This window comes from Festucalex cinctus, chromosome 1 (genome assembly GCF_051991245.1).
Source record: "Festucalex cinctus isolate MCC-2025b chromosome 1, RoL_Fcin_1.0, whole genome shotgun sequence".
Taxonomy (NCBI): Eukaryota; Metazoa; Chordata; class Actinopteri; order Syngnathiformes; family Syngnathidae; genus Festucalex; species Festucalex cinctus.
Genome location: NC_135411.1, coordinates 19,057,130 through 19,079,797, shown reverse-complemented (window position 1 = coordinate 19,079,797; position 22,668 = coordinate 19,057,130). Strand labels below are relative to the sequence as shown.

The 22,668-nt window shown below is 38.6% G+C and overlaps 1 protein-coding gene across 2 annotated transcripts in view; it reads left to right on the top strand.

Moving 5' to 3' along the window:
• Positions 1-22,668, top strand: part of LOC144018502 (pre-B-cell leukemia transcription factor 1) — an 89,454-nt gene that overhangs the window by 65,306 nt on the left and 1,480 nt on the right. The window contains exons 3-8 of one of the 2 annotated variants that reach the window (XM_077520707.1): positions 1,714-1,958; positions 7,562-7,752; positions 7,988-8,123; positions 9,624-9,783; positions 10,504-10,616; positions 17,444-17,533. In XM_077520707.1, the coding sequence (XP_077376833.1) occupies positions 1,714-1,958; positions 7,562-7,752; positions 7,988-8,123; positions 9,624-9,783; positions 10,504-10,616; positions 17,444-17,533 (935 nt within the window). The remainder of the gene's footprint in view (positions 1-1,713; positions 1,959-7,561; positions 7,753-7,987; positions 8,124-9,623; positions 9,784-10,503; positions 10,617-17,443; positions 17,534-22,668) is intronic. The other variant, XM_077520713.1, reaches the window with a different exon arrangement.

Here is a 22,668-nt window from a genome sequence, read left to right as displayed (position 1 = left end):
ATATATATATATATATATATATATATATATATATATATATATATATATATATATATATATATATATATATATATATATATATATATATATAAAATGAAAGTTATTTTATATAACTTTTTTTTGGTCCCTTGATAAATAAATTGTTTGAATCTTGGTTTCTAATTTTGGAGACTAAACTTTCTATTGGTGTGAATGGTTGTTTGTGTTTGACTGGTAACAAACCAGCGTTTATCTGTGAGTAGGGCCCAACCGATATGGTGAAAATCCGATAACGGTTCAGTTCGGACGATTAATTATATATATATATATAATTAATCGTCCGAACTGAGTTCGGACGGTTCAGTTCGGACGATTAATTATATATATATATATAATTAATCGTCCGAACTGAACCGTTATCGGATTTTCACCATATCGGTTGGGCCCTACTCACAGATAAACGCTGGTTTGTTACCAGTCAAACACAAACAACCATTCACACCAATAGAAAGTTTAGTCTCCAAAATTAGAAACCAAGATTCAAACAATTTATTTATTTATTTTTTTTACCTGTTGCATTACTTTTGAATTATTCATTCACATATCCATGAACATTTTTTAATGTCAAAATGCAGCCATATGCAGATTTTCGGAATGCTTCAATGAGTGTCCCCTGACATCATTATGGGTGTAATTCCACTTTCGACTACTAGGTGGTGGTACCCTTTTTTTTTTTTACACTAAATTTGATGAGAGAAGGTAGAAAACTGGAAGTTCAATATTTCAGTTCACGTTAGTTTTTGCAAAAGGTGTCAATCTCTTCAATCCTGCTTTTTACACCTACAACAAGCAACAGCTATATGTTCCTTTTGTATGTACACCTTTAGGAATTATTGTTGATGCTTTGCTGGACATGGAGCGCGCACGTCCACCTCTTCTTTGTCATGATTGTACTTGGCCCTCCCCATCATGCCAGCCAAGTGTTAGTTGAGGGCCGCGGGCATGTGACGACAGGTTCAAACGCGCTCTCACCTCGGCGAGAGTGCGAGCAGACGCCAGACTGAGGGCCGCGTTGGGTTGACAACATGGTGCGTGTTGGAGCGCGTGCGGCGATACAGCTCTTAAAATGCACTCAGAAGTCTTTCCTAAGCCCATCATGGCTTATTGCGATCATCAATTTAGATTGTTTGTTGTTTTTATGATTCGCCCATCAAGATGCTTCAATTTAAAACTTTGGCTTTGGCTTCTTTAAAATATATGTACTTAGATTGTGCAGTGTGGCTTTGCATTAATATAACAGCATAATGTTTGATTGGTGTTGTGCCTTTTAAATACCCCCTGACAAGCCAATAAAGCCGTCAGACAGAGACTAAACATAGTCTGAGCATAAGGAGCACAATGAAAGATGAACTCTGGTGCAAGGCTTTGTTCTTTTTTTTTTTTCTTCTTTTACATGAAATGATCGTCAGGATCGATGAAATTATCGTTTTATGATCTCAGCGAGCTGCCGGCCTGTCTGAGGCTGCAGCGTTTTATGGCTCAGACTTGATCCATTAAAATGACGACCATATTTTAAGGAGGCTCATTCGCTAGACTGACACGGAAGATGGTTAAGACGCTCACCAAGTCGTCGTAAAACGTTCGCTCTTTTTTTTTTTTTTTTTGCGCTATCTGGAGTGACAATTTGTCAGGTTTGATGTCAGTGTTTTGACGCTAGCGTGTCTTCTCCCCCAGTGCTCAGTATCCGCGGCGCCCAGGAGGAGGAACCTCCCGATCCTCAGCTGATGCGCCTGGACAACATGCTGCTGGCCGAGGGCGTCGCCGGGCCCGAGAAAGGCGGCGGGTCGGCAGCTGCGGCGGCGGCCGCCGCGGCCACGGGGGGCATCGGCGCCGACAACTCGGCGGAACACTCCGACTACCGGGCCAAGCTGACGCAGATCCGGCAGATTTACCACACGGAGCTGGAGAAGTATGAACAGGTAGGAGGGGCCACGGCAGCAAATTAGAGCAAGCAGTTAGTTGGCTCGGCCGGAGACGACCGCAGCGAAATAAAATGATCACATCAGCTGAATCATTTTATTATTTCATTAGCTTTAATTCCTTTTGGGAGAATTCCAGCTGGACTCTTCTTCTGGCCAGACATGAAAGCCTTCAGTGAGAGGAAGTGGATTCCTTGTAACCAAAACAAATACATCTGATGGGCACTTTCTGCATACATATATATATATATATATATATATATATATATATATATATATATATATATATATATATATATATATATATATATATATATATATATATATAACCTCCTATGTCAAAATTTGGTAAATTTCATATTGTTTTAAAAATCTATTTTAAAAATCTACACTATTGGTCCACACGTGAGGATGTTTATTTTTTATTTGTTGAAAATGGGTTGCAGTCTTTGATGATGTAATGTTTACGGTTGATATATCCTTATATGTCTTTTTGTTGTGATTTTTTATATAATATTAATGTCTACTGTCCAGCGATTAATTTTTTTAACTAATTAATCGCACAAGTTACAAGTAATTAATCGTGATTAATCACATTTTCATACTGCTGCTTCTACTTCTTTCTTCAAAGCTTGTAAAATATATTTGAGTATAATCTTAGAATTAATGTCACATCAGCAAATAGAAATTCTATTTAACATTAAAACTGTTGTAATAGCTTTCTTTGATCCTTGAATAAAATACTTCTGTAAAATACAACTGTTAAACAAAATGATCAAAATGGAATCAGCTTTACAGGCCACCTTTTTTTTCTCATAGAAACAATTGTCAGAACTTCTCGCTTCCAGGTTTAGTTGTGCTCACAAGCACAACATTTCAGAAGGGTTGAGGTGGTAATTTGAGCAGGGTATTACACCAAAGACGTACAACTAATATGCTATTTGAATTTGGCCTTCTAAAGTGCACAAATTACTTGAGATTTCTCCGTCAAGCGTCAAGTCAAACTACCTATATGGTATAATGTCCGTGTTTGTCTGTCTTCATGCCAGTGGCTAAGTTTGGCGACAAGTTATAGGCCGGAACAGGAAGTAAATAAAACAAAGTTAACTGAGTTTAAAAAAAAAATGCTTTAAATAATTTTAATTAAGACTAATTTTGATAGCCCTACGGGCAATAAAATGACTAATGATAATAATAATAATGATGATGATGATGATGATGATTATTATTATTATTATTATTATTATTATTATTATTGTAGGACCAATTTTAAATAATAAATTATCATTCATTTGCTGCAATGATGAACTGCTTCTGTTTGCAATGAAGAATCCTTTGCTCTGTTCACACTCACATTCACATAGCCTGGCTATTTGAAGATGACTCAAAAAGCTGAAGAACCACATCTAACATAGCAGAATGGTTCGAGCCAGTCTGCTGAGGTTGCCTGTTTTCTGTTATGAAATAATTGCAAACTTGACCACACATGTACTCAGCAATCTTCCACTCACATGCACATAGACAAACAAGTTTACTGTGTTCCAGCGAAGCCTTGCATTTTTAGGGTTGGAACACCCATGTAACTAGGGGCGTGGAAAACCAAATAAATAGAGAGGGTGAGGAGAGGAATCTACAGAGAGTGCAGGAGTGAATTGTATCAGTCAGTTCCTCTCCTCTCTCCTCGCGAGCCCTGAACTTCTCTCTCCTTTTTGTGTCGTGTTTAATAGATGTCAAACAGGTAACCATGACAATTATTATATTGAACAGTTGGTGCAACATTTACGAGTGATGACCCTGACCGTTTTCTGAGCAGATCAGAGTTCAAAATTTGTCCGCTTCAGCCGAACGCAGCATTTTTGAACTACATAGACCATGATTCCTTGCGCCGCTGAGCCAATCGGAGCACACGCTGCGCGTTGTTTACAGAGCGATTCAGGAGAACAGTGAACCTACTGGCACAGATTTAGTTCTTTGTCATTGCTGTTATTAAGTACAAAAATGCAATATTGTGCTTTTGTTTTTCAATATCATGGGGCTTTATTGTGATAATTATCATATCATGAGGTTCATATTGTGAAAATGTCACCACGTTTAAACAACAACATGACATGAGCGATGAAACAATTAAAATAATAATAATAATAATAATAATAATAACAAATGATCGCCAATTTTCCACAAAATAACCCAGTCAAATGAGCATCCATAAATTGCAACCATTAGTAGCGTATTGGTAGACTATTAGTGGTTGTGCTCAAATTGTTAATCCCAATGGCCATCAATAATCTTTCATCATGATTTGACTCCATAGCTTTCTGCTCCTCATCCGCTCACCGAAGACAAAATTTAAACCGGTGTGGTGTGGTTTTGATTCTGTCAATAGACGGGTCAAAGCATCTGCCACGGTCGATTGTGAATATGTGCCGAGGCAGAGGTCGGAGGTCAGCCGCCCCTGACCTCTTCTAGCAGAGAGTCAGCAAACTGACCTTTTCAAGGGGTGAAGATAAGCTCGCTTTCCACCGCATTAGGCGCACCTGCGCCATCTAATGACATAATGGAAGAGCTGTATCACAAATTTTGCTTTTGCTGGGTGCGCACTTTGCAATTTTTGACAACCACCTCTCCGCTCACAAACGTGAGCGAGTCTCCGCCACCAAAACAGATGTCAGTGCAGTACAAAGATTAACCTGTAGGAGGCAGCGTGCTTGGCAGTTGTGTGGCAGTGTTTCATTTGCCAAGCTTTTCATTTTACTATCCACGATATTTTTATTGCTCATGGTTATCATACCATCAGAATCTAATTTTGGCCACAGCCAAACTGTAAATAAGTATTGGCTATTGGCATTAAAATTATAGTTCTAAGTAACCCCCCATTTAACAGAATCTATTTTTTTAAAACAAAATATGGAATATATGGTACAGAAAAATCATTTACCATGTTAAATTTGGATAAATAAACAGAACATTTGAAAATGTGAACATTCTTCTTCTGTTTTATTTGTTAGTCTCATCAGTGGTGAGCTATTTTTAGAACAGACCCATGGGCTGCTCATGTTGTCCTTGGGGCTAACTAGTACCTACTTTTTTTTTTTTTTTTCGAAGGACAACACTAATTAATCAGAGCAAAACACATCTGTGCTTACAGTGATCTCTTGCGTCTTGCTCCCTCCTCCTCCTTGCATAACTGCTTTGTGAGAGGAGAACTTACAGTATATTAGCTCTCATTGAAACTTTGACTTTTCAAAAACACGAGACTTACCAGTTTAATTTGTTCTACGACCAAGCTCGTAACTAAATTGTATCAATGATATCAAATTATTTTTCTCAATTACAATTTCCCTGATTTTTAAAACAACTAATATTGTCTGATTAATTGACCTGGCCCAAATTTTAACACACCCCACACCACAGGATAATCAGTCTGGATAATCTTTCAGAGCTGTCTGATAATCAGTCCTTTGTTGACTCTGACCTGAAGAAGTGAAAAAAAAAAAAAGAAGCTCAAATTGGCCGCAATTATATGTCCGAGTGTCGGCCATTTTAAGGCGCCTTGTGACAAGACAAGCTTTTCAGGGACGTTCACGTAAAACGTGGACTGCGGCCAGCCGCTACGCCAGTCACACTGCCGCTCTATTTTTATTATTATTTTTTTTAAAGCCTCGAATGTCTCGTCACTCATGGGGAAGTCAAAGCACCGTCGCGGCTTTGTCATCTTCTCCAGAGGACGGCAAGTCATCGGCGACTGTCAAAGTCAATCTACACCTGAGCCTTTTTTTTTGTGTGTGTGTGCGTGTGTCGCCACGCTACCTAGCTCCGCCACGCACACGTATGACTGAGTCGTGTCGAGCACGTGTGTGCGCGAGCAAAACGGCTGCTCGGTGCGTCACTTTGACTGACGTAACCTCGGTGTTGACAAGCAGCAGACACCTTGCAGTCTCACGCGGTGACTGATTCAGACAGGGAGGGAAGGAGCGCCACGGAGAATGGAGAGACGCACTCTTAAACCTCTTGAACGCGCGCGCTGCTGAAAGCCTGCTGTCGTTTTACATTTCCCTTCACTTGTCACAAAGACGTCATTTTTGTTGTACGCCGCGCAAGCACACAAGCGGCGCCACTGTACGACTCCCAGCGCCGCCTTTGTTTGCCGTCATGCGTCGCGCGTTTTGTCGGATGATTATATGGAGGATGTTTGTTCCTCTCTCAAGGATGTTCAAGTTTCATTGCTATGTGAAGGATGCAAAAACTGGATTTTGGCAGATGTTGGTAGAACGTAGGTATGCACGAATACCGATACAAGGTATCGGGATCGAGACGATACCCGGCCTTATTTCAAGGTATCACTATTTGCTATGTGGTGGTTGTTGTTGTTTTTTTTTTATCAGGAACTAGAAAATAGAAAGATAGAAAATTGGCATCAAATTCATGCATTGTGAAGGAAAGATAATATTTTTGGCATATATTGGTATATTTTTATCATTAAAAAAAATGGGGTCAGGTTTGATTTTTTTTTTTGAATTGTTTTTGATCAAGAACTAGAAATTAGAAAAATAAAAATTGGCATCAATTTCATGCAATTTGAAGGATAATGCTGTTAGCACATATTGGTATATATTTTGGGGAATTTTCTTTTGAGGGATTAGGATTGGGATTTTTTTTTTTTATTGCTTCTTTGATCAGGAAGTAGAAATTGGAAAAATGAAAAAATTGCATCTATTTCATGCAGTATGAATGAAAAATGCTATTTTGGCATATTTATTCATTTATTTATTTATTTTTGTATCAGGACTGTTTTTTTTATTATCAGGAACTACAAACTAGAAAAATAAAAATTGTCCTCATTGTCATGCAATTTGGAGGAAAATTCTATTTTGGCATATATTGGAATATATTTTGGGGATTTTTTTTAGTTTATTTATTTATTTTGAGGGATCAGGATGGATTTTTTTTAATCGCTTCTTTGATCAGGAAGTAGAAATTGGGGGAAAAATGGCACCTATTTCATGCAATTTGAAGGAAAAATACTATTTTGGCATATATTTTAATTAATTAATTTATTTATTTATTGGATCAGGACTGTTTTTTTTATCAGGAAATAAAAATAAAAATTGGCATCAATTACATGCAATTTGAAGGAAAATGCTATTTTGGCATATATTGGTATTATTATTATTATTATTATTATTATTAGGATCCGGAATTAGTTTTTTATTGCTTCTTTGATCAGAAACTAGAAATTAGAAAAATGGAAAATTGGCATCAATTTCCTGCAATTTGAAGGAAAAATGCTATTTTGCAGAAGTGGGCATCGTCAGTGACTGGGGTTGGTGATTGATGGAAGTGCCCACCTTTTGCCGTGTGCTTCACTTTCACTTTCAGCGAATGTTTGAGAATGCTTAATAATAGGACCTAATTTATAGGCTTGAATTTGGTTTAAAGGTTTAAAGTGGCCAGTAGTGTGGTTATCAAACTTGAGTTAAAATGACTTCCCTAAAACTATGCGTTCTGAATAAATGACGCATGCATACAAGCATTTTCCTGAGTTCCGCGCATTTGTCGCGAAATGTCCCTCCTCAAACTAACGCCCGGCCGTCTTCTGATTGCAGGCGTGCAACGAGTTCACCACCCACGTGATGAACCTGCTGCGGGAGCAGTCTCGAACGCGACCCATCTCGCCCAAAGAGATCGAGCGCATGGTCAGCATCATCCACCGCAAGTTCAGCTCCATCCAGATGCAGCTCAAGCAGAGCACCTGCGAGGCCGTCATGATCCTGCGCTCGCGCTTCCTCGACGCCAGGTCTGCTCTCAACTTGTGTTCTCGTTGAACGCATTTAAAAAGTCATTTGTGTGTCATTAAGAGGACATCTCTATAGTTTTATAGAATTTTTCATAGCAGATTTTCTTCCAGTTTATTGTTAACATGGCAAATATAGCTTTCATTTCATTTTGTGATGCAATAAGTTGTATTATTGGTCAGTCCTTTAGTATGTGACCATGTTTTTGTTTCTAAAAAATTTTTTTTTCTGCTCCAGGCGAAAGAGGAGGAACTTCAACAAACAGGCAACAGAGATTTTAAACGAGTACTTTTACTCCCATCTCAGTAACCCGTATCCAAGTGAAGAGGCCAAAGAAGAGTTGGCCAAGAAATGCAGCATCACAGTGTCACAGGTGACCATTCATTTCAGACTGATTTGTTGTTAATTTACATTTTACAGATAATGTACTTTTAAGTGTTAGGATCAGTGATATATTTTATTATCACTCCAATATACATTGGGACTAAACATGATTATATGACTTGACTTAAAAATTAACTCTGACTGCCAAAGACGTTTAATAATGATTAGTAAAATTCCGATGAATGGAATGCGATCTTTCATTTAGTAGCCACATTGTATATGTAGTAAAGGCAAACAATATTCTTTTTGCCTTGAAAGATGAGTTAAAATGCTCAAAAGCGGCTGGCACTGTGGATTTTTTTAGAACGTGTGGCAGTCAAAGAGTTTTTAAGCCTGTTAGCATGTTGACTTGACGTGACTTGCTTGAAATTTGGTGGCGACTCGACTTAACTTGCTTGATTCCCAAAGCCCCCCAAGTCACTTGGGATTTGCTTAGAACTTGGAGGTTACAACTTGAGACTTACTTGTGACTTTTACATACAGTATGTGCAAGTATACATACAACCGTAATAGCACAACTTTACCATATTTTGAGTATGTCAACTTTCAAGCACAACTGTATGTACACAATGAAATATTGTACTTAAATGGCATGGTTCTACTGTCTTATAGTGTGGCACGTGATGGCCATTCACCAAATATAATTCTTTAGTAGCCTATAAAAAGCTACAATGACTTTGAATGTACCGTATTTTCCGCACTATAAGGCGCACCTAAAAGCCTTCAATTTTTTCAAAAGCTGACCATGCGCCTTATAATCCAGTGCGCCTTATATATGGATCAATATTGAGCCGAAACAGGTCTCGCTGTCAAGACACTATCGGTAACCCTGCACGATTTGTGACGCGCATGCGCAGAAGATCCCGCCATCTTGGATCGCTAGCTAATACTAATACTTTACCTCAGAGAAAATAATAAAACAGCTGTTTATTCATTTTGGAGTTGTCAGAAAGCTGGTTTGTAATCTATTAATAACGTTTGACTGACCTATCTGACTGTTTTGTTGACATTCCCTTTAGCGCAGCACCATCTAATGGATGCATAACGTAACCCCAGCCTCTACTGTAGCGCCTTATATATGAAAAAAGTTTTAAAATATGTCATTCATTGTAGGTGCGCCTTATAGTGCGGTGCGCCTTGTATAAGGAAAAAGTTGGAACATATGCCATACATTGAAGGTGCGCCTTATAGTGCGGAAAATACGGTAACTTAAAAATCTCGATTGAGTTTGCTATCTACTAGCGTACTGTTGTCAAAATAACTGAAAAGTCCATTAAAACAACAAAGCACTTTTGAAGGGCAAAAACACTACAATCAAATAATAAAAGTTGTCAACTCTGTCAAAAAAAAAATGTGAATTTGTGGTTCCAGACTGAACTTAGTGGTCTTTTTATAAAGTGGTCTTCCTTTTTGGGAATAACGACTCGTGCAGATTCTGCAAAACTGTGTTCTAATCCAAATACTGCGTCTCGTGTGTGCTCTGGAAAAGGTCTCCAACTGGTTTGGAAACAAGAGAATCCGCTACAAGAAAAACATCGGCAAGTTCCAGGAGGAGGCCAACATGTACGCGGCGAGGACCGCGGTCAATGCCACCAGTGTGTCTGCGCACGGCAGCCAGGCCAACTCGCCTTCCACTCCCAATTCAGCAGGTGAGAGAGAGGCACTCTCCCCTCGCCTGGCATCGCTGTGAAATGTGGCTACTGGAAGAGTTTGTTGATCTTTCAACTGGTGTTTGCATAAGCTCTTAAAGTCTGATTGTATTCTCTGGCTCTTGCTTTTATTTGGACTTTTCTTGATCTAACCAAGTAGTTGCTGTACGGTCTCCCTTGCCTGCCATCTGACACTCATTTTCTTCTCTCTCTCCATTATTGACCCTTTTGCTCTTAATTTTTTCCTGCCTCTTGTCCGGTTGACCTTGTGCATGCCATTAAGCGGCTGAAAGGGCAAGCCGAGTCTTTTGTCATAGAGACTTTCGCCGCAGTATTGGATTAGGACCGGGTGTTTAAATCAAGTTACGACCTGGTCTCTTTACATCTGGGGAGCTGAGCGCCATTAAAGGCCAAACGGCGTTCTTTGGGTCTTCCTGCAGATCAATTACTGCTTCCTTAATGAAATACTCTCAGCGTGGACAACAAACAGTGATAGAATCCATGAGGCTTGTTTTAACCGGACTGAAGCAGTTTTCGGACAATTATCTGTCTCGTGTCTCTTGAGTTATGCGTCCGAGATGTTTTCATGTGGACCCACTGTGTCTGTCCTCGTAAACTAACCCACCCAATGCACCTTTGCTTATGCATGATCTTTTAAACTCCTTTTTCTGTCCCTTTTCTTGCTCTTCTTTTCCTCCTCTGCATCTGTCGTGCTCTCAGGTTCTGCTGGTTCCTTTAACATGTCAAACTCCGGAGACTTGTTCATGAGTGTGCAGTCCCTCAATGGGGACTCGTACCAAGGGGGGCAGGTTGGGGCCAACATACAATCCCAGGTAGGCGCTTCCCTGGTTTACAAGATGGCATGTGGAACACGAACGCTCTTCAGTTAGCCAAACGATATTAATTTGGATTAAATTGTATACCTGCAGTCAAACATCCTGCATATTTGTCCAACCATAAACATTACATCGTTCAAGAACGCAAGCCATTTTCAACACTTTAGGTCAAACATTCGTCAAAACAAGACGCACGCATGTGGACTGGCCAGATTGTATAGAATTGTAGAGTATAGTTTGGTGTATGCTAGGTGGTATCTCCACCAAAACCAGACTGACCTGTGAAAGGCACCTAACATCCACAATAACAGAAAATACAAAGAGTAAGAAAGAGTAAAAGTAGGCTAGGCTAATTGTTAGCATATTGTTTAACAACATAACAATTACAAAATGTACCTATTGTGTCAGACAACAGCACAAGCTTCAACACGCTTCTTAATTGGCTATCATTCTATTTCACGATCGAATCACTGAACTCCGTGTTGATCATGCACAGAAAGATTTGCAATTGGGAACACTGAAGGTTTAATATTTATGATTGTCGACCGCGACTGCTTTCTGAAGATTGGAAAGGTAAAATGACTCTGAACACACCCTACACTCCAGCACATCACTCAGATAATCTTTTAGAGACATCTTGTAATCAAGCCTTTGCTGACTTTGCTCGGAAGAGGGAGAAAATGCTCAAAGTGTGTCCTGTTGGTTGGTATGCGTGACCCTGACTTCAAGGTATACAATATGGACCTTGTCTCCACACAGTTATAAAACATCAGAGCAAGGAAACAAACATTCATTAGGACTAGTTAAAAAGGCAAGTACGTTGTAATTAATAAGCCTCATGGCTTCAACCCGTCAGCCCTTCTTTCGGATGTTAATGTTGCAAATGTGATCGATGTAATCTGTTGTAATAATGTTTCCGAAAGGGGTGGGGGGGGGAATAGAATAGCTGGGGATTATGGAAGCGTGGAAGTGCCAGTGTGGAGTAAGCAATTATGACTGGCAAATACTTTTGCAAATATGTTTAAACATACTGACAAATAAATTCAAAACGTACTCGTAAATATGTTTAAACGTTACTTGAAAATACGCTTAAACGTTACTTGCAAATACATTCTAACATACCATAATTGCTGGACTATAAGGCGCACCTGACTATAAGCCGCATGTGCCCACATTGAAACATGAGATATTTACAAAGAAAGACGTTACACAGAAAGAGTTTTCAAAGGTTTAATAATATACCTTAGCTTTTCTTTCCAAACAGTGCCTGTGACGCGGCAGTAACACAGCAGCAATACGGTTGTAACTAACAGGGCTGGTTAAAATTAACATACCGGTAAAAGTCACTGAGACTTCTTATATTTTCCATGATGAGGGTCTGTTCATGCTCATTTTATTCATGCACAAAGCGCCAAGTTACATTAAACTTGCATCTTCCCCGAGACATATATTCCACCTGTCTCCCTCTTACCTTTTCTGCTCGAGCTCCCCTGGCGGCCGTCAGAAAAAATAAATATATTAGCCGCATCATTGTATAAGCCGCAGGGTTGAAAGCGTGTGAAAAAAAGTCATGGCTTATAGTCCAGCAATTACGGTGCTTGAAAATACGTTCGAAGGAACCTATTTTGTACTTGTAAATAAGTTCGAACGTACTTGAAAACATGTTTGAACGTAGTTGAAAATATGTTTAAATGTACTTCCAAGTACATTTGAACGTACTTGAAAATATGTTTGAACGTACTTGAAAATACATTAAAACATACTTGAAAACACATTCGACCGAACTTGAAAATGCATTTAAACTTATTAGCAAATACGTTCAACCTAGTGCTGTCAAAGTTAAAGCGTTAACTAATTAATTAATCACAAAAAATTATTGCATTAATCATTGTATTACCACTGATTAATGACACTATTAATTTTGACCACGGATGATCCTTTTTAGCCAACAGTGGATGGTTACATTAAAGGTAGCTGTTGGAGTTTAAGCAATAAACATAACTACATGCATTAAAGTAATTTAATAAATGTAATTTAATAAATGTAATTTAATAAATGTTTACATATGCCGTAGGTCATTTGTTCCCATTTTAAATTATGCAAATAATTAATTGAGTAGAAAAAGCAGGATGAGCGTGTGCAGCGGGCAAAAATGTTGGGAAAAAAAAAGCTTTTTTAAGTCAGTGATTAATCATGATTAATCAAAATTCTACAATGTGATTAATCTGATTAAAAATTGTAATCGTTTGACAGCTCTAGTTCAAACGTACTTGCAAATAGGTTTAAATTTATGTGAAAGTATGTTTGAACATACTTAGGCTAAATGCTAAATACTAGTGATGTGCTTCTCGGGTCGAATCCCTGAAGCGTGTGCCGAGTAATGTAGATGAGTGGTTCATGAACGGCGATTCAATGCGTGTGTCGATGACGTACGTGATGACGTTTGAAGCCCCGCGAAGCGGGTGTACCACGTGACTGATTCAGGAAATGATTCGCTAGGTTTGAGTGTAGTTCGAAATAAAAGCGGCAAAGAAACGCTATGGATTCCCCTTCACTTTTTGTGTTTTCGGGTCCCTTACTGCGGTACTTCTTTGCATTTTGCATTCGATTTGACCGACGACGACGAGCTTCTTTTTTTGCGATGGAGTTCAAGGAACCAGCAAGAAAGAGAAGAAAATATCCCCAGAGTTGAAAATCCCCTTCAGTACTGGGAATCACAGAAATATGCGCTTCCAAGTTCATACAAACTTGCTGTCTCATATCTATGCACCCCTGCTTCATCAGTACCATGTGAAAGAGTTTTTTCAAAAGCAGGTGAAATTCTATGCACAAAAAGAAACCGCCTGAGTCCAAAAACTTTGGAAAAAATATTGTTTTTAAATAAAAATGAATAAGCACTTTATTTTACCTCATTTTTTCACATTTTCACTTGTTGCATAAGCACAAACATAGACAAAGTAACACAGAACAATTCATGTTAAAACACTCTTCAAATATATATTCTTTTGTATTTAGAGCATGATTTACACCCCACCCTTTTATTGCATGCACCAAGCATGTTATACATTTTTCTGTCCACATGATGGCGTAGTCGAGGAAATGAATCATCTTGAAGCCCCTACGTGTGTGTGAAGCATTTCACTGCAGGGCTTCATTGCTTTACGGGGCTTCATTTTGCCATCACTACTAAATACCAAAACATTTGAAAGTTAAGTATGTAAACATTCTTTATTCGTAATTATGATGTATTATGTTTGCAGTGCATGATTTCCATTCAACAATTTTTTTATGTCATGGGGTATTGTATTGCGCATCCGCATACCTAGTATTTATCTGCAGACGGTATTATCTTCAGTCATTTTTGATACTGCTTTTTAATATTTAAAAAATAGGCAATTATGTGATAGTAATAGCGATCCCTGCAAAACTGCACTGAAAAACAAATCTGAGCTAAAGCGTTGTAGGCTCTTCCTTGGCCCACCCTTTGAAGATCTCTTCCCTCCTTGGTGGAGGTCAACGCATTCAACCAAAGCAGAACTGGAGATGAACACAATAGCTCGACCTCCACCAAGACACGGAGGTCGCACTTTGCCTGGAGCACTCGGTTAACGCGCCGGCCATTGTCAAGACGTGGTTGAGTAGACGACGGTGGACAGTTCTGGAAGTGGCGCAACACTCGTCAGCACCCCTGCCGCGTATAAGCATGGCCGTAGCATAGCCACCGGTGTGGCATGCCTCTGCGACCTTGCCCCAGTGGACGCAGATGTCCGGCGCCGCGGTCTGGAGTGTTACAAGTCTTCACCGGGAAGTGAGGAAACACCACCCGTGGTGATTCTCTCGTTTGGTTTCCGCGCATTTGGCAGCATTCCTCAACCCATCCAACGCCCCCCACACACACCAAACGTACTTTTCTATTCAGATCAGCTCTAGAAACACCCGCGGTTAACCATGAATATGCAAATGTGACAACTCTTAAATAGGGTAAAGTGGTCTTCGGGGTTGGCCCCTCACCATCCAACCTCACGTTCCTCCTAATGGATTACTTTTACGACTATGTCAGGACTGCTGTGTGCAATTCCGCTAGAGGAAGGGAGGAAAAAAAAAAAAGTTTGACTAAATGAGCCTTGAGTAGAGTCATTTGTAGTGGAACCCAAATGGCAGGTGTGCTTTTTCAAGCATAACCTGGCTGACTGCGCTGCCAAGAGCTGCAAAGTAGCTCCCGATGAACACGGAAAATGGCACTTTTCCAGAAAAAAAACCTTCGACAACTAAATAATGTAGAGTGTACCGTATTCATCACAGTGATTGCAGCCAAAGACGCCGTCATGTAACAGTTCATCAAGAATGAACTAAATCAATAATTCATTCACTAGACAAATACAGTTACGTACATGTCATTTGGAGAAAACCGACGCAGACAAATACAGCTGGTCCTCGGGTTTACCACGGTTACCGACTATTTTGCCAGACGGCATACGTATCGTGGTCACACAGCACAACAAGGCACACTCAGTTACCACCGTACTTATTTTCCATATCATTGTTTGATATTTATGACCTAAATATGTCTTTCTTTAAAATGTTTTCTGTAATTATGACTTCTACTTCGTTAATGTAGGTTACTGGTAGATTATGGTCATCAAAGCTAAACTGATGACGCCTTTTATTGAGACACATCATGAATGATTTTGAACATGGACCCTCGTCCATATGTCTACCAACACAATGTCCTCATCTGCACGTTCTTCTATCATTGGTAGTTATAAGATACCAGATGAGCAAATAAAAAGTGCATTTTAAGTCAAATTATGCCAGGATATGAAAACATTTGGACTTCAGTCTATTCACTGATTGCTGAGAATTGTGTCAATTGATTGTTGATTATTCATGAGTGTGCTACATCCACACTGCCTTGTACAGCATTACTGTACATTATAGCTTGGAAACATGAGTTTAGAACAGTAAGTTTGGACGTCAGTGAATGTTTTTACATTTGTGGATGGCTTGTTGAGTGCATTTACATTGACGTACAGGAAGCAGTAAGATGTACAGTAGGTACTTTATTTTTATTTTTAGCAGGACCTGCTAAAAACAGGATATACGGCCTTTACGTCGGCTCCTATTGTTTTTATTTTTATTTTTTTTACAAAGACAAAAAACATTTTCTGTAGTATTTTCCACTGTCTTGAATGAATGTAGAAATTAATTTAAAATTCATTGCTTTCAGTTAGTAACCTTGATGTATATATATTAAGACCTCTGTATACCCAGGACACATTCTACAAACAAACACTAATTTGTTTTGAACACAGTGTTAAAATGAGTATTTTTTCTGAGTTAAATCAGAGATCAACACATTCTTGCTTAGAGTAAAACTACACTGAAAAAAACTAAAATAAAGCTAAAATTAATGTGTTTTTTTTTCCTTCTATTTCTTCTGTTTTTAAGTAATTAGTGCTGTCAAAGTTAAAGCATCAACTTATTGGTTAATCACGAAAGAAATATCACATTAGTCATTTATTTACACAGATTAATCAGAGTATTAATTTTGGATGGTTACGTTAAAGGTAGCACAGGTTGTGTTTGAGCAATAATACAAATAACTATAAGCATGAGAGTGAAGCATTTAATAAATGTTTGCATTTGACATTCAGAATATTTGTTCATGTCAAACTATTAGGATATTTGTTTTCTTTAAGTATGCAAGTAATTAATAGAAAAAGCGGAGGATGAGAGTGCAGTGGATCAGAAAAATGTGGAAGACATCCTTATGACATTAAATGTTGAAAGAATTAACACAAAACAGGTACTCTTCAAATTTGGCGGGCAAATTTTTTTGATAAAATGTATAGTTATTAATCATAATTAATCAAAATTCTAGGACGTGGTCAATCTGATTAAAAATTGAATCTTTTGATTGCTCTAATAATTAAAATAAGGTATTATAAGTTGATATGAGATTTTATAACTGGTTGTTAGTAAGTTAAGCATAAAACACTAATACTGTAATTCTGTAGGTGAAGATAATGCAGTTACACTAGTTTTAAGTAAGGCTGCAACTAACAATTATTTTTGGTGTTTGGTATGGGCTCTTTGCACAAATCCACTACTTCCTGAACTCAACACCACTCCTTCATTTCCTGTTTTTCATGAGTGGACAAGTTGATTAATCCAGGTGTGCCTGATCTCAGTAACTACAACAACATTGGCCAGACACACCTGGATTAATCAGTTTGTCCACTCATGAAAGACAGGAAACAAAGGTGTGGTATTCAGTTAAGGAAGTAGTCAAGCTGTGCAAAGAGCCCATTTAAGAACGTTTTACTTCCTATCTACTTGTAGAAAAAAGAAAAAAAAAGACTTTAAAAAACTTTGGAAAATGCACAAACAAAATAATTACGATTCAGTTCCTGGTTTGACTACGTACTATGTCAGAAAATGTGCAAAATGTTGTTTTCCAAAGTAAAAGCAGATGTTACTTTGTGACGATCAAACACAAAAGATAATCAGACTGCCTTCATGGAGGACTACAGAAATTGGAGCATGTTTATTTTTGAGAGGCTGAAATTCTGAAGATTTAAGTTCCTGTGTGGATGCCAACATCGCAGTCAAAAACACAAATATTGCTTTCCTAATTTGTCTCATCATCACAGTATCTTGTCCTTTGGCTCGTTATCGCGCTTGTACAAGCATCACATGCGCCGATTGTGTCTTGTTTATGTTCGTCTTTCGCTATCGCGTTGACCTTTCCTGCTGTGCGGCACTCTTTGTTATGCGCACCTTTTGTCTGACCTGGGCTTTTATTCCGTCTTCCATTGTTCCAGGTGGATACCCTTCGCCATGTTATCAGCCAGACCGGCGGATACAGTGACAGCCTCGCCGCCAGCCAGATGTACAGTCCACAGGGCATCAACGTAAGTACGCCCGCATGCGTGCTGCCACCGCACTCGGTTTGTCTCAGTCCGGCCGGTCGAGCCCCTCCCCCGCTCCCCCCTTTCGCTCCGGCCGTGCCCTGGGTGGCAGGCAATGAGGCAGCTAGCGGCCTGAATTCGCTGGACACGCTCCGAGTCTGTCGGGGGACATTAGCGTTAGCGCGGCACCTGCAGTGGACGGGAACAAGGACACAGGTGTCATCCGAGCACAACAATGCTCTTCTGCCTTGTGAACCGTAGCTGAACCCGCACACCTTCTTTCACGCTTCAATTCGAAAGGCGTTAACAGTTGCTAATTAGCTTCTGCGCCAAGATTTTATGTTTGGTGATGAGAATGAATATCACAATTACTGTGCGATTTCCACAAAAGTTTGTAGTTGCTATGGAGTTGGCCTGAGAATATTTTTGAAATCATTAACCATCATTTTATTCAGTCGATAATACATCGTCATTACTGGGAAATGAGGGCTCCAATTTAACTGCGATCCTAATGACGACAGACAGTATGGAAAAAAAGTTGGGTCGGTTAGCAGAATAACCCAAAAATAACGCTGGGGAACACAATTTCTGTTGAGTTAAGGCTAAGAGCTGTTTTTAACTCATTTTTGGGTGCAGAATCCAAATCTCTCTATCACGTCAAATTTTTGGTTATAGGATCCCTGTTTTCTTGAAAAATATATGAAATATGTATGTATGTACGTACACATGTATGTATGTAAATAAATCACCCAGATGGAATAGTTACATGCTTTGAAAACTAAAACTAAAAGCATACAACAAAATAGAGCAACAGTATGTCCCTGTTACAAGGTAGAGATAAGCTAGTGCTAATCCGCTTAATCGCTACTATGCTAGCTTTCTGTTTGCAGATATTGATAGTACTGACCTATAGCTGTACACCTTTCACCATATTGTCTCAAGTGGGACAGCACACATTGTTTGCCATACAGCAGTTGATGGGTCCAATTGTAATCTGCTCTTCTTACTACAGTTTTTCTACAGCCCATCAGTAGCATTTTAATTATCTGGATATTAAGAGTACTACAAATCTAACTCAACAGAATTTTTTTCTAGTTGTTCCCCATTGTAATCAATGAATTGACCTGAAGGTGCTGGTGGGTTATCTTATTTCCCTATCACAAAAGAAACAGGTGGCAAAAGCAATTTGAACTCTGTTGCTAACCAAAACAGGAGCAGCAAAGCACTTAAATCATCTTGCAGATGAGTTCAAGTGTGGAGTCTTGAAGATGCATGTTGCAAATGAGTTCCCGCTGCAGTATTAAAAGGAGGATTTTATGCTATGTGAAGTGATTAGCATTCCAGTAGACATGCTCACTTGAAAATGTTGTGTGCATCTATTTATGTTCTGGAACAAACTCAATGTTGGCCAGTCTGCCTCCGTTCCTCTATATATACATTTGTTTTGTATTAAATGGCACTTTCACTAGTTTAATAATATTCCAAAAATGTGTTTGTACAAATACACACCCTCTCCCAACTCCAGATGTATAAATAAACAAATCCAAAGCTACTGGCAAAAAATCAAACATATCTGTGAACATGTATAAATGGTTGCTGACCCAAATTTGGATTTTTCTGCATTAGTGGAGGTCTGTGCTCCACAGAATGCTATTGTAGTTCTTAACTCATTTGCTCCCAAAATTGTATAAATACATTCTATTTTAAATATTACCATGCTCCCAAAGACGTATTTATATGTTTATGTATGTGTTGTTGTTTTTTTAATGCTAGAGCATACAGAAGGCTTTGGTGCTGAACTAAAGAGAATGCTTGAAGCAATGGGAGTTATTACAAAAACGGCCAGCCGGTGGCAGCAGAGTATAAGAGATCAACAAGGTCCATGTTGGAACAAGCTCTTCTCCGAACAGTTTTAAACAAATTTGTGAATAATGATGAAACGTAGCTATGTTGTAATGTTAATTGCTGCAAAATGGAAACAGATATAAACATACTTTTTTTTTTCCTGATGAAAGAAGAAACTCTAATCTTTGTTTTGGTAGGTTCCCTGTTTTTATAGCAATAGAAAACAATATTCTGTGGACCTTGCAAAATCAGTCCAAATCCAATAAAACAGCTGGCAGCTAAGGGGGCTGCTTCAGTCAAAATGGCTGGGAGTCAATGAGTTAAGGAAGAAATATAAACAAAAAAAAATGTCTTCATAAAAGGTCTGTGACATTCCATAGTCAAAACAGACAAACGATAAAGAATTACAGCACTCTTAACATCCCTCTGTCACCCATTAATTTGGAATCACTCCGTTTTGTGGCTGGCAGGCTGTTGTTGCCATGACGACTGGCCCGGAACATAGCTAGGGCATGTGTTATGAACTTTGATTGTCACAATTCAGCACATCTTGAGAAACAACAAAAGATTGACTGGATTATTGTTTAATTTTGACCAGGCACTCCAGAGACCTACTATTTGTATACAGACTATTGAAAAGTTAATTCTCCATATGTCCCCTTTAAATAAATCGCCCTTTGACTTTCCGTGGTCTTCCAGTAACTGAGCACAATAAGCTTTTGTGGTTCTCCTAGCCGGGCCGGGGCGGGCCTGGCATGGCGGCGGCACTGGAGGCGGCGTGTTAACATGTATATCCACAGCGACAGGCGGCGCGGCGCTGAACAGAATCAATACGACAGTCGCGGGGACAGAGGGAGCGGGGCTTTGGGCGAACAGTCCAAGCACATTGGCCCGATCATTCATCTACACAAACAGCCGCACTGACAAGGCTGCAACAGCCCTCGCCCTCGCGCGCGCGCTATAATAAGAACATGTACGCATGGAGATCACTGCTACGTGCAACAGGCTCAACCCGGCGTCCCGCATCGACTCTCACTCCCCCCACCCCCCACACACTGCAATTATTGGCCAATCATAGCAATAAAAGCAGACATCTTTCTTTGGAAATATGCTAAACTGGAGCTTACTAGCTGTGGGGTTGGACATAGAGAAAAATGTATTGAAATATGGATCAAAAGCCATACAGTTGATGTTTTATAGTGTCACAGAACAAAGCATCTAATTTGTTCCGAATATACATAGAGGATACATATGCAAGCTTTTTTTTTTTTTTTTTAAAGCGCCTGAAGGTAGTTTTACAATCTAAACAAGGATGTTAGTTGGAGATGACATATCATGTCCTTGCTCATTTCATGTTACCCGACGTGAGCCAAAACTAAACAGGCAGCCGCCCTATTTTATTTGTTTGAACACAAGTCCAGATCAAATAATACCAACGAGTAAAATTAAATAACCACCTACCACTCCACATTCATGTTTTTTTTTTTTTTTTTGTTTTTTTTAAGTCCGGTGTAATGTATGCAAAATGTTTTGTCATCCTACATTCCAATCAGGAAATAATGATATTCATTTATAACTTCAATCAAACAAAATTTATTTTTCTCTAGATATTTTTTTTTAACCGTGAACAACTATTTCTGACTATCTGGAGCATTGCCCAAATTTCTGATTTGATTTGATTGAAATCTTGTTAAGCCATAATTTAAAAAAGCACATCCAGTATCCCAAAAATGATGATTATTTTATTTTTTTCACACAAAAAAAAAAAAAAAAGCATGCTTCACTTTGGGAAAAAAAAACAATATTTTGCAACATGTAATTTCATTAGAATTTACAATAACAAAAATCTGAAAAGTATGCCAATCATTTTTCTAAAGACCCAAAAATAGCACAGAATAGTGAAGATGAATGTCCATGTCGATATTTCTCATGTTTCCCGTGCAAGCACTTTGCAAGTAGCCGAGTTGTGAACGAGGACGCTCACTCGCTCGCTCGTAGTTTTCCTCTTGGCCGCCTCACCTTCTTCTCCTCCTTCATCCTTGAACAACAATTGTTCCCCCGCAAATTGCTGGTGGGCGTCATCGCCTCTCCCAGAAAGCCAAGAAATGTTTTGTCCCTCCCGCTTTTTTCTTTTTTTTTTTCTTTTTTTTTGCGTCCCTCTCACTTTTGAAAGACATGACAGACAGCCTTTACTCTAAATAACAGGCTTTGGGAAATAAGCGGCGGCTGAAAAGCACGTTCCCATTTTCACTTAATAGTTGAAATTGTAATTGATGTCACTGATGGTCCTTCGTCAACCTTTAGAGGACTTTGAAAGAGAGATTTTTTTTTTTGTTATTGTTATAGCATATTTTTTCATTCTGATGTTTATGAATCTGTGCGTGTACGTTTTGGTTTAGGCCAAGTTAGATAGGTTAAGTAATTATTTTAATAACAATCTCTTATACACAGCTTCTGTGTGTGTGTGTGTGTGTGTGTGTGTGTGTGTGTGTGTGTGTGTGTGTGTGTGTGTGTGTGTGTGTGTGTGTGTGTGTGTGTGTGTGTGTGTGTGTGTGTGTGTGTGTGTGTGTGTGTGTGTGTGGGAGAGGGGGTTGAGTGAAAAACTGAGCTTGTTGTTAGGGGAGATGCTATTTGTCTTTTGATGCTATTTCCTCTTGGGATGCTTTATTTTATGTGTTTTATGAATTCACTAGTTTTTTTGTTTTTTTCACTGTAGCCACTAAGCAGGAAATTCTATAGTGATGAACACTAATGATGGATATAATTTGAAATTATACATAGGATATATATGTATTTATTATGCATGTTGTGTATGTTTGTATTTTTTTTCATCGTTTTTATTTATTCTATTTTATACTGTATGTTTATGTATTGTTGTGTTCATGTTATACAAGTTTCATTTATATTTATATATAGATGCTATACAGTATGTGTGCATGCATATGTTGTATTTTTAATATTAAATTGTATTATTAATGCATTATGTTTATTCACTATTGTTTGATTTGTATTGCTTATTACATAGATGTTTTACATATTGATTTTAATTGAAGATACTTGCTAAATTTGTATGCCGTTATCGTTGCATCCCTTGTAGTAATATATCGATGTTTTTTTTTCATGGCCAATACCGATTGGTTGATAACCGATATTTGTAGCCGATTGGAAAAAAAAAAGTAGAAACTACGACTCATAACTTTGTTGAAATGTTTTACGTATGTTTATTGAAAAACTTTTAAAATGTGCAAACTATTGGAGTTTTTTTTTTTTATCTCAGTCAAAAAGACATCTTT